General features: G+C 42.5%; 1 protein-coding gene across 1 annotated transcript in view; it reads right to left on the minus strand.

Moving 5' to 3' along the window:
- Window positions 1-12,601, minus strand: part of itfg1 (integrin alpha FG-GAP repeat containing 1) — a 274,792-nt gene that overhangs the window by 122,911 nt on the left and 139,280 nt on the right. The window contains exon 11 of the mRNA XM_078210834.1: window positions 5,422-5,572. Within this exon, the coding sequence (XP_078066960.1) occupies window positions 5,422-5,572 (151 nt within the window). The remainder of the gene's footprint in view (window positions 1-5,421; window positions 5,573-12,601) is intronic.

Genomic DNA, 12,601 nt, shown 5'->3' on the forward strand with positions numbered 1-12,601 from the left:
TACCGCCACTACCTCTGGCAGCTTGTTCCAGACACTCACCACCCTGTGTGTGAAAAAAATTGCCCCTCTGGACACTTTTGTATCTCTCCCCTCTCACCTTAAACCAATGCCCTCTAGTCTTTGGGAAAAGATATTGACTATCTAGCTGATCTGTGCCCCTCATTATTTTATAGACCTCTATAAGATCACCCCTCAGCCTTCTACGCTCCTCTCTTTATAACTCAAATCATCAAGTCCCGGTAGCATCCTAGTAAATCTTTTCTGCACTCTTTTAGTAATAATATCCTTTCTGTAATAGGGTGACCAGAACTGTACACAGTATTCCAAATGTGGCCTTATCAATGTCTTGTACAACTTCAACAAGACGTCCCAATTCCTGTATTCAATGTTCTGACCAACGAAACCAAGCATGCTGAATGCCTTCTTCACCACTCGTGTCCACTTGTGACTCCACTTTCAAGGAGCTATGAACATGTACCCTAAGATCTCTTTGTTCTGTAACTCTCCCCAATGCCCTACCATTAACTGAGCAAGTCCTGCCCTGGTTCAATCTACCAAAATGCATCGCCTCGCATTTATCTAAATTAAACGCCACCTTCATCGTAACCATCTTCAAGAAAGGGACAGTCCCGACTACAGAAATTACAAAGGGATTTCCCTGTTCTCTACCACGGGAAAGGTAATCATGACAATCCTCCCAGAAGCTGAAGAGCTCCTCCCTGAGTTTCAGTGCGGCTTCTGCTGATCAAGAGGCACAATGGATATGACCTTCAGCGCACAACAAATCCAGGAAATGTGCAAGGAGCAGCATCAATCTCTGTACATGGCCTTTTTCGATCCTGCAAAGACTTTTGACTTTGTCAACCGTGAAGGATTGTGGAACATCATCCTCAAATTGGAATGCCTGCAGAAATTCGTCACCATTCTCCACCTGCTCCACAGTGACATGCAAAGCCGTGATCCTCACCAAACTGTGGTATGAAAACTGGGGTCAAACAGGGCATCACACCAACGCTCTTCTCTAGCTTCCTTGCAGTAACACTCCACCCCATCGCACTGAAGCTCCCTGCTAGAGTGGAGCTAACCTACTGGACAAGCGGGAAAATGTTCAACCTCTGATGCTTCCAGGCTAGAACCAGACCACCCCGGTTTCTGTCATCGAGTGGCAGTTCACAGATGATGCCTGTGTGTGCACATGCTCAGAGGCCGAGTTACAGACTATTGTCAATGCATTCACCGAGGCATGAGAGAATGGGCCTCAGGATAAACATCCAAAAACAAAGGTTTTCTTCCAGCCCGCTCCTATCACACAAAACTGTCCCCCAACCATCAAGATCCACAGTGAGCCCCTGGACAATGTGGATCATTTCATTGGATGATGAAATCTAGCATCGACTGCAATGCACCAGTGCAGTCATCAGACGCCTGAGGAACAGAGTTTTCGAAGCCTGAGACCTCAAATCTAGCACCAAGCTCCTGGTTGAGAGAGCAGCCGTGGTCCCCATCTTCCTGTAGGCATCAGAAACATGGACAATGTACAGCATACATTTCAAATCCCTGAAGAGACATCAGCAACATTGCCTCTGCAAAATCCTGCAAATCTACTGGCAGGATAGTGTACCAATATGAGCATCCTCTTCCATAAGACCATAAGACCATAAGACATAGGAGCGGAAGTAAGGCCATTCGGCCCATCGAGTCCACTCCACCATTCAATCATGGTTGATTTCAACTCCATTTACCCGCTCTCTCCCCATAGCCCTTAATTCCTCGAATAAGAGGCCAATATCCCCAGCAATGAGGCACTGGTCATGCTCAACCAGCTGTGATGGGCAGGCCACCTTGTCCGCATGCCCGACACAAGACTCCCGAAACAAGCGCTCTCCTCAGATTCCGCAAAGGCAAGTGATCAGTAGGAGGGCAGAGGAAATGCTACAAGGACACACTGAAACCTCCCTAAATAAATGCAACATCCCCATTGCCACATGGGAATCGTTTACCTTAGAACAAAAAGAAGCATTCGCGAAGGTGCCATTCGCCTCAAGCGCCATCAGGTGGAGCATGCAGAGGCCAAGCACAAACAGTGGAAAGAGAGCACAGAATTCAGAGTCCCAGCCACCCACCCATCAAACACCACCTGCCAAACTTGTGGCAGTCCGTGGCTCCAGCACTGGACTATTCAGCCACTGCAGAACTCACCTCCCCGAAGTGGAAGCAAGTCAGCCTCGACCCTGAGGGACTGACAAAGAAGATTTCATTAGAATGTTACCAGGACTTGATGGTTTGAATTACAAGGACAGAATGGGATTTTTTCCCCCAGGAGCGTAGGAGGCTTAGGAGTGATCTTATAGCGGTCTATAAAATAGTGAGGGGCACAGATAAGGTAGATAGTCAACATCTTTTCCCAAAGGTTGGGGAATCTAAAACTAGAGGGCACAGGTGTAAGGTGAGAGGGGAGAGATACAAAAGGGTCCAAAAGGGGCAATTTTTTCACACAGAGGGTGGTGAGCATCTGGAATAAGCTGCCAGAGGCAGTAGTGGACGCGGGTACAATTTTGTCTTTTAGAAAGCATTTAGTCAGTTACATGGGTAAGATGGGTATAGAGGGATGTGGGCCAAATGCGGGCAATTGGTACTAGCTTAATGGTTAAAAATTGGATGGCATGGATAAGTTGGGCCGATGGGCATGTTTCCATGCTGCAAATCTCTATGACTCTATGGCATCAGGGAGCCATAGCAAAATTGGAGTCAATTAAAATCGGGGAGGCGATGGCCTAGTGGCGTTATCACTAGACAATTAATCCAGAAACTTAGCTAATGTTCTGGAGACCTGGGTTCGAATCTCGCCACGGCAGATGGTGGAATTTGAATTCCATAAAAATGTTTGGAATTAAGAATCTACTGATGACCATGAAACCATTGTTGATTGTTGGAAAAACCCATCTGATTCACTAATGTCCTTTAGGGAAGGAAATCTGCCATCCTTATCTGGTCTGGCCTACAGGTGACTCCAGAGCCACAGCAATGCGGTTGACACTCAACTGTCCTCTGAAATGGCCTAGCAAGCCACTCAGTTTCAAAGGCAACTAGGGATGAGCAATAAATGCTGGCCACCAGCGATGCTCATGTCCTACAAATCAATTTATTAAAAAAAACACTATCGGTTGGAGTCATACCTGGCATGAAGGATGATGGTTGATGGAGGTCAATCATCTCAGTTCCAGGACATCATTTCAGGAGTTCCTCAGGGTAGGGTCTGAAGTTCAGCCATCTTTGGCTGCTTCATTAATGACCTTCCTTAGAGATGTTCGCAGATTGTATCATACTCAGCACCACAGTCCATGTCCAAATACAGGAAGACCTGGACAATATCCAGGCTTGGACTGAAAAGTGGCAAGTAACATTTGTGCCACACAAGTGCTAGGCACTGACCATCTTCAACAAGAAATAATCTAACCATCAATCCTTGACATTCAGCATTACCATCGCTGAATCCTCCATGATCAACCTTCTGGGGCTAACCATTGACCAGAAACTGAACTAGGCCAGTCATATAAATACTGTGGTTACAATTGCAGGTCAGAGGCTATGAATTCTGCAGTGAGTAACTCACCTCCTGATTCTGTTAGCCACATCCACCTTTTACAAGGCACATCAGTGATGAACAGTGGCAACAGTGTGAACCGCCTACAAGATGCACTGCAAGAACTAACCAGGCTCATTACCCAGCATCTTCCAAACACAAGACCACTACCACCCAGAAGGACAAGGGCAGCAGATGCATTAGAACACCACCACCTGGAAGTTCCTCTCCAAGTCACTCATCATTCTGACTTGTAAATGTCTTCACTGACTCCTTTACTTCACTGGATTAAAATCCAGGAACTCCCTCCCAAATAGTACTGTGGGTGTATCTCCACCACAAGAACTGCAGGGATTCAAGAAGGCAACTGACCACCACCTTCTCAAGGGCAATTAGGATGGACAATAAATGATGGCCTAGACACTTGACACCCACATCCTGTAAAGAAAATGAATTTTTAAAAAGTCAGGAGTGTGAATACTTTCCACTTGCCTGGGTGAGTCCTGCTCCTAAAACACTGAAGAAGCTTACCATTGTACAGGACAAAGTTACCCACTTGATAGACACCTCATCCACAAACATTCATTCCCTCCATCACCGACTAACAGTGGCAGCAATATGTACCACTTACAAGATGCACTGCAGGAACTCATCAAGGTTGCTTAGACAGCATCTTCCCAACTCACGATTGCTACCAACCACATAGAAGGGCAAAGGCAGAAGACACATAGGAACACCACTACCTGCAAGTTCTCTTCCAAGCCAGTCACCATCTTGACTTGGAAATATAGTGCCATTCCTTCATTGTCGCTGGATCAAAATCCTGCAACTCCCTCCCTAACAGCAATGTGCGTGTGCCTACACAATGATTGCAACAGTTCAAAATGACAGTTTATCACCATTTTCTCAAGGGCAATAAATGCTGGCTTAGCAGTGATGCCCATATCCCATAAATGAATAAAAAAAAACACTTATGTCCATGATTCTACTCAGTTATCAACCACTGTTATAATTTTAGACGAGTTTTTTTGACAGATAACATTAAAATTAAAATGAAGAGAGTACAGAATAAACAATTTTCTAATTTGGTTTCCCCAATCATCTCCCCCAACATCCTCCTCCATCATTGTCTCTATCATTTTTCCCTTGAAAGTTGTATTACAGTATTGCATCCGATGGTGCAATTAACCTCAGAGCAGACAAAGGAAACTGAAGCTAAACAAATTCTGTTGGCACCTATATCCAAAAAAATTGTACTCTCTAGCAAGGGTAACATGACGGCAATGCTTTGCAGGAACCATGGCTAATCTTTCCTCTTCCCAGCTCTGGATTCCAAACCCACAACCACTGCCAATTAGAAGGAAAAGGGGAGCAGATAAATGGGAACACCACCTGGAAGTTCCCCTCCAAGTCACTCACCATTCTGACCTGGAAATATATTGCTGTTCCTTCACTGCTGCTGGTTTAAAAACCTGGAATTCGCTCCCTAACAGCATTGTGGGTGTACCTATACCACATGGACTGCAGCGATTCAAGGAGGCAGCTCATCACCACTTTCCTAAGGGCAATTAGGGATGGGTAATAAATACTAGTCTAGCCAGCAGCACCCACATCCTTTGAACGTACAAAAGGAATTCCTATCACCACCCTGGCTGAGATCTGTAAAATCAATACAGACCAGGAATTAAATCTGAAAACTTCTGTACATAGGAATTATCATTCTCACATTATTTATAAGCACCAAAGATTAAGTTATCAGTACAGTTCCCCAATACCAGTAGTTGTAAAGAATTCAAATTAGTAAATGTAAAAGATAATTAGTATTATGCTGAACTTACATCTTCATAAATGTCAAAGAAGGTTGCCACAACAGCATTCTTAATTTGGTTTAAATCAGACAGCTCCCAAAGAACCTTGAACATTCGGCCCACAGGCTTGCAGCTTGCATCATTGCATGGAACATTTTCCAGTAGAAAAGCTTGCGTGTTGCTGTAGAGAGAAAGTGTTTAAACAGTATTGCTTAAAGATCACAAAGCGCAAATTTATAATTGATAGCAGAAACATTGGGGATGATTTGACTTTTGTCGATTTGCTTAAAAAGGGCAATATTGGATCAACCACCTGACCTGCACCCTGCCTGATTTTTAATTCCATTGGAATTAATGGAAAAAATAATCAAGCAAGGTGTATAATGCAATATTGCCTATTCTTTGTTGTCACCAGTAATTAAAATGAGCCTCATTTTGTACAAATTGTATTGGTGAATTTTGTTAGCACCTCTATCATTTGAACTACTTAATGTCAGAATCAAGCAATCAGGAGTTAATTCCTTCTATTCTGTTGAATCACCGAAGTGAGCTACTTCAAACATGACATTTTTTTCATTCCCACATCAGCCATCCTAAGATCTTTGCTCGTCACATTGTTCGCACTGCTGAATTCGAGATAGTTTGGTGTCAGTGGTTCATGCCACCAGGACCTAACTTTAGACTATTCAAACTATATCGTATGCACTTAAGCAACTGCAAAAACCCTGACTTCATTAATCTGGACCGGATTTGAATTCAGCTCCTAGAGTTAAAAGGTCACCCCCAAGATTCCATGGCTAATAAATAATGTACTAGGATTCATACATAGAAACAATATTGTAAAAATATTTTACAATCTTACTGCAGTTCACTTTGCATGGAAAATATTTTTGTGGATAAGTCTAAAATAACCTGTTTGTTAAAGCTGACTAGGACTGTAAAACATTAAAGCTGTCTGGGGCTGGCTGTGAAGCTTGATGGATCAGAAATTTACTTCAAACAAGACATTTTCTTCCTGGATTGTTATTCATGCTGCTGAGTACCATTTGAAAATCTTTATGAAATAGCAGGAGTTGAACGCAGCATTCCTTCAAATATTTTTGGACAGTGTGTAGGCAACTTTGTCAGTCTATCATATTTTCAACCTCAACATTTCTGTTACATCGCTAGCAAATCACGAACATTTAAAAAAAACAAACAGCATTCCAAGAAAGCAGACCGAAAGAAGCAGTGTCATTTTATACAGGCAATCTTTTCTGCAACCTTCTACACTTTTTGAGACAGATAACAACCCATCTGTTCTTAATCACCCAAGCTTTCAAAATGCAAATGCATTCCCAGTGAAGGATTACAGATTACTTGCTACTTCCTTTCAGATAAACCATGTATCCAAAGAGAAATGTCTTAAAAATCTGTAATTTCCTGAAAATCCAAGTCAATATTACAGCCCTCCTGACCTTTCATTTATTTCTTGTCAGGAGCTATCATTTTGTATCATGATGAGGCTGAGTAAAAAAATCTCATCACAGATGAGCAGATCACTAGGAGGGGGTCCAAACCTTTTAATTGCTTCTAAAACACATTTTGGAGGAACTCACTATAATCACACACCATCTGGCTTTTTCAATTCTATCAGTGACAACTCGGAGGTACAGGATGATGTCACACAGTATGCCTAATAATTAAAGTGTTTGGCCTATAATTACAAACACTGTTATTAACCCTTCATAGACTCTTGATGTCCAAATAAGTTTCGAACTTATACTGCATGCAACATGCTAGCCTGCAAAATTTCAATAAAAATATTTACAGAACATACATTGGACTCCAAATTTTGGTTATTTAAAATGAGTGCAATTAAGCTGTTATATAACATACACCACATCTACTTTAAAAAAGAGTTTCAATTTCCGCTCTACTTTGTTGTAGGTTGTGATGAACAAAGCATCGTAGCTGTGAGGGACAGCTCGGTGGATAGGATATTGGTATGTAGATAGGCTGGAAAATTGGGCGGGGATCCTGGATTCAGGATTCAATCCTGGACCGGGGAGCGGCGCGGGCTTGGAGGGCCGAAGGGCCTGTTCCTGTGCTGTATTGTTCTTTGTTCTTTGTACTTCACATACCAGCGTTTTGCCAAAATAAGCGCCATACCATTTGACTTGCTCTCAGGCTTGTGGCAGCCATTCTACAACAAGCTGCAAGCAAGTGGAAGATGATGAAATTGGCAGTGCACTCACTTTTAAAAAAAAACAGGTTTCCATTGAATTTACTCCAGTGCTTCCCTGACAACATCACACATGTTGAGACCATGACAAGTTCAGAAATCAAAATGCAAATTGAGGACCAATTTCTGATTTTAACGGTTTCACTTGGAAAAAGGTCAGAGAGCAAAAATTGAAATTATAATCTCAGTGAAAATTTTTCATTTAAATTTTAATAGAAAGATGGCTTAGGGATGATAGTGCAAATATGAAAGGTTCATGTACCATGTAACAGGGATAACTACATCTGTTACAATTTGCAACATTAGCTCCTTCTTCAAAGTTTCTTTGTGCAGCCTAACTAAACATCAGCGTGCATCTTTTCCAGGCCCTTTAGGTCTAAACAAAAGTTTTATTGATAGTATCTGCTCAAAAAAGAATCTTACTTGTCCTCGATTTGTAATCCTCAGAGAACTATAGGAAAGAGAAAATGGAGGTGGCTCTTTTTCAGATCAGTGTCCATATTCCTTATACTTCTGAAGTGCGCTGCGACAATCTTTCCACCTCAAAAGGTGATTTGCTAAGTAAATTAGACTTCTTTGGCGTGGGGGAGAAAATTGTGTTTTTTTGGGGTCAAGTTGTCTCCAAGGTAACAGACTGATGTTGAAAGAGCATAAAACTAACAATACTGATAAAGATCAATTGGTCTATTCAATCCATGCTTCCATTTATCCTCCACACTTGGTGCTGCAATTCCATGGACCCATCAATCTTTCCTTCAACCATCTATCTAAGTTATTCTTCAATTCAATCACCAACTTGTGTAACGTGAACTACAGCCTCACCAATCTATGTAAAAGGTTTCTCTTGCATTTTGTCCTAAATCTCTTGCATTTAGTTTTATGTCTCCACATTCTAGACCTTTCAGTCACTGGGAACTACCTGCAACACCCACCCTTTCTCATTCTATTATTTTTTGATGTTTAAAAAAAATGAAGTTTCACCTCACACTTACTGACATTGAATTCTATTTGCCATGTTTTTTGTACATTCTACCCTCATCAATATCTCCACAAAAATTCTTTTGGTCCTCAAAATTACTTACACTACCTTCCAGACAGAGCTAGAGCCTTCCTATCCACTGAAAAAATATTTGCTTTCTCCATTCTAACCATCGTAATTCCCCTATCCACCACAGTCATTATCTCCCAAGTAATTTGATAAAGTTTCAAGGTACACAGGGGAGATAGGGAGTGTTGGATTTAACATATGGAATAGGCTTTGGTTGGGCTGGAAATAAAACTTAAAATTCTGAAACCTGAACCTAGTCTTAAATGTGAACCCAAGCTTAAATCTTCCTACTTCTGTTTTTAAAATGTAGGAGCTATGATCAAGAAGTTTGCGGGTGAGACAAAAAGTGGTAGGATGGTAAATAGTGGGGAGGATATCCATAAACTGCAGGAGGTTCGCAATGGACTGGCCAGGTGGGCAGAGCAGTGGCAAATGGAATTCATCCCAGAAAAGTGTGAGGCAATGCACTTGGGGAGGGCTAACAAGGCAAAGGATTACACTATGAATGGTAGGACCCCCGAAAGTATTGAAGACCAGAGGAACCTTGATGTGCATACCCACAGATCCCTGAAGGTGGCAGGGCAGGTAGAGAAGGTGGCTAATAAGGCATATGTGATACTTGCCTTTATTAGCTGAGGCATAGAATACAAGAGCAGGAAGGTCATGATGGTTAGGACACAACGAGAGGACTGCGTGCAGTTCTGGTCACCACATTATAGGAAGGGTGTGATTGCACTGGAGAGAGTGCAGAGGAGATTCACTAGGATGCCAGCTGTCTGAGCTATGAGAAAATAGATGGGCTGGGGCCGTTTTCCTTGAAGCAGCAAAGGTTGGAAGGTTATGAAGGGAATAGATAGGGTAGATAGGAAGGCACTCAGATACTGCGCGGACCAGCTGGCGGGGGTATTCACAGGCATCTTTAACCTCTCTTTACACCAATCTGAGGTCCCTATCTGCTTCAAGACGACGACTATCATCCCTGTACCAAAGAAAAGGCAGGTAGTGTGCCTTAATGACTATCATCCGGTGGCTCTGACATCCATCATCATGAAGTGCTTTGAAAGGTTAGTCATGGCACAAATCAATTTTGGCCTTCCAGATTGCTTGGATCCACTGCAGTTCACTTATTGCCACAACAGGTCCACAGCAGACGCCATCTCCCTTGCCCTGCACTCACCCTGGAACACCTAGATACCAAAAACACTTATGTCAGACTCCTATTTATCGACTACAGCTCAGCCTTCTATACTATTATTCCTACAAAACTCATCTCCAAACTCTGTGGCTGAGGGCTCAGTTCCTCCCTCTGCGACTGGATCCTCAACTTCCTAACCCACAGACCGCAATAAATAAGGCTAGGAAACAACACCTCCTCCTCAAATCATCCTCAACACTGGTGCCCACAAGGCTGTGCCCTCAGCCCCTTACTATACTTCTTCTACACCTGTGACTGTGTGGCCAAATTCCCCTCCAACTCAATTTTCAAGTTTGCTGATGACACCACCATAGTGGGTCGGATCTCAAACAATGATGTGATAGAGTACAGAAAGAGATAGAGAACCTGATGAACTGGTGCAACAACAATAATCTCTCCCTCGATGGCAGGATGTCTGCCTGGGTTTCCTCTGGGTGTTCCGGTTTCCTCCGGGTGTTCCGGTTTCCTCCCACAGTCTAAAGATGTGCCGGTTAGGTTGATTGGCTATGCTAAAAGTGCCCCTTAGTGTCCTGAGATCCGTAGAAGGATTAGCGGGTAAATATGTAGGGATATGGGGGTAGGGCCTGGGTGGGACTGTGGTCGGTGCCGACTCGATGGGCCAAGTGGCCTCTTTCTGCACTGTAGGGTTTCTATGATTCTATTCTATGATAACGAAGGAGATAATGATCAACTTCAGGAAGCATAGTGGAGGACATGCCCCTGTCTACATCAACGGGGATAAAGTGGATATGGTAGAGAGCTTCAAGTTTCTAGGTGTCCAGATCACCAACAAAGTGTCCTGGTCCCTTCACGTCGATGCTATGGTTGAGAAAGCCCACCAACTTTCTCGGGAGGCTGAAAAAAAAATTTGCATGCTCGCTACAACTCACACCAACCTTTACAGATGCACCATAGAAAGCATTCTTTCTGGTTGTATCACAGCTTGGTATGGCTTCTGCTCTGTCAAAGACCACAAGAAACAACAAAGGGTTGTGAATGAAGCACAGTCCATCACACAAACCAGCCTCCTATCCATTGACTCTGTCTACATTCTCTGTTGCCTCAGGAAAGCAGTTCACATAATCAAAGACCTCACACATCGAGACAGACTCCCTTCCACCTTCTTCCGTCGGGAAAAAGATACAAAAGTTTGAGGTCACGTACCAACCGATTCAAGAATAGCTTCTTCCCTGCTGCCATTAGACTTTTGATTGGACCTACTTCATATTAAGTCGATCTTTCTCTACATCCTAGCTATGACTGTAACTACATTCTGCACCCTTTCCTTTCCTTCTCTATGTACAGTACGCTTTGTCTAGTGAGCAAGAAACAATACTTTTTACTGTATACTAAACATGTGACAATAATAAATCAAAAAGGCACTTTTTCCATTAGTAAAGGGGTCAATAACCAGGGGGCATAGGTTTAAAGTAAGAATAGAAGGCCGAGGGGAGTTGAGGAGAAACGGTTTCACCCAGAGGGTGGTGGGATCTGGAACTCACTGCCTGAAAGGGTGACGGAGTCAGAAACTCCCATAATATTTAAGCACTGCCATAACCTCCAGGGCTATGATGGGCCAAGCACTGGAAAATGGGATTAGTGTAGTCAGATCTTTGTTGACTGGTGTGGACACAATGGGCTGAATGGCCTCTTTCTGTGCTCTAAATGTCTAAAGATCTATGACAGGGTGAGGTAACCAATTCACTCCCAGGAAATGGACACCTTATTTTAAAATTCAAATGTTATGCACCTCAGATATCGTCTCTGTACCAGTTTTAATGCTGGTCGATTAGGTTTCTTGGACCTAAAAAACCCAGCAACTAGAGAAGCAAGATTGCTGCATGAACAGATAAGTGCCTTTTCACGACTGCTCATGCGCCAGTGAAAACAGAGGTGCTTCTCCTCCACCCCAGTACATCATGTAAACTGCCCCAAGCAATTGCCACCTATCCCCATGCTACACCATCCTGGCAATCTGATGCCCTCCCAAAATTCTCCATGTCCCCTCGGTAAACTTCGCCCCTTCACCTTGAATTTCTCTTGCCCCTCTTTTAGTTTAAAAATGGTATTGTTAATAAATCTATGACAAGTGAAAATAACTAGTTATATAGGCTATGACTTAAGTTATTGGTATCGCCGATGCCTTACGAGATGACCTTTGAAGGCTCCAAAAATGGTTCCAAAATGCACCCCAATGCAACTGCCAGTGTTATTTCTTTGCAGGTGCTTCTTGATCTAAAGGTTATTTATTATTTATTAGTGTCACAACTAGGCTTACATTAACATTGCAATGAAGTGACTTACAGACTGGGTATAAAATGTAAATCGCAAGTTTGTGGTTACATTTTGGAATGTGAAAAAAAAACACTGATAATTCATATCACATTAATGTGGCAAGTTTGTTGAATAAATTAATTGTAAAAAGATACCTTTAACTATAATCCAAGCATTTTGAAACCCTCAGAATTCATGGTCTTCGACATCCAATGCAAAGAGTTAATTAAATTCAGTCACTTTAGCTATGGTATTATAATAAAGCTACTACTCTAGATCAGGTGTAGCGCATTCATTTTCAAAATCATCCAACCACAACAAATCATCTTCCACTGAATTGGATGTTCTGTATTTTTTGAACTATCTGATGACAGTTTGTGCATCTCACGATTTGACACAAAAATCGCATAAAACATAAGTGGTAGCATGAATATTTCCACTTTTTGAGAAGATCTTTTTCAGTCAACCA

This window comes from Mustelus asterias, chromosome 4 (assembly GCF_964213995.1).
Source record: "Mustelus asterias chromosome 4, sMusAst1.hap1.1, whole genome shotgun sequence".
Lineage (NCBI taxonomy): Eukaryota > Metazoa > Chordata > Chondrichthyes > Carcharhiniformes > Triakidae > Mustelus > Mustelus asterias.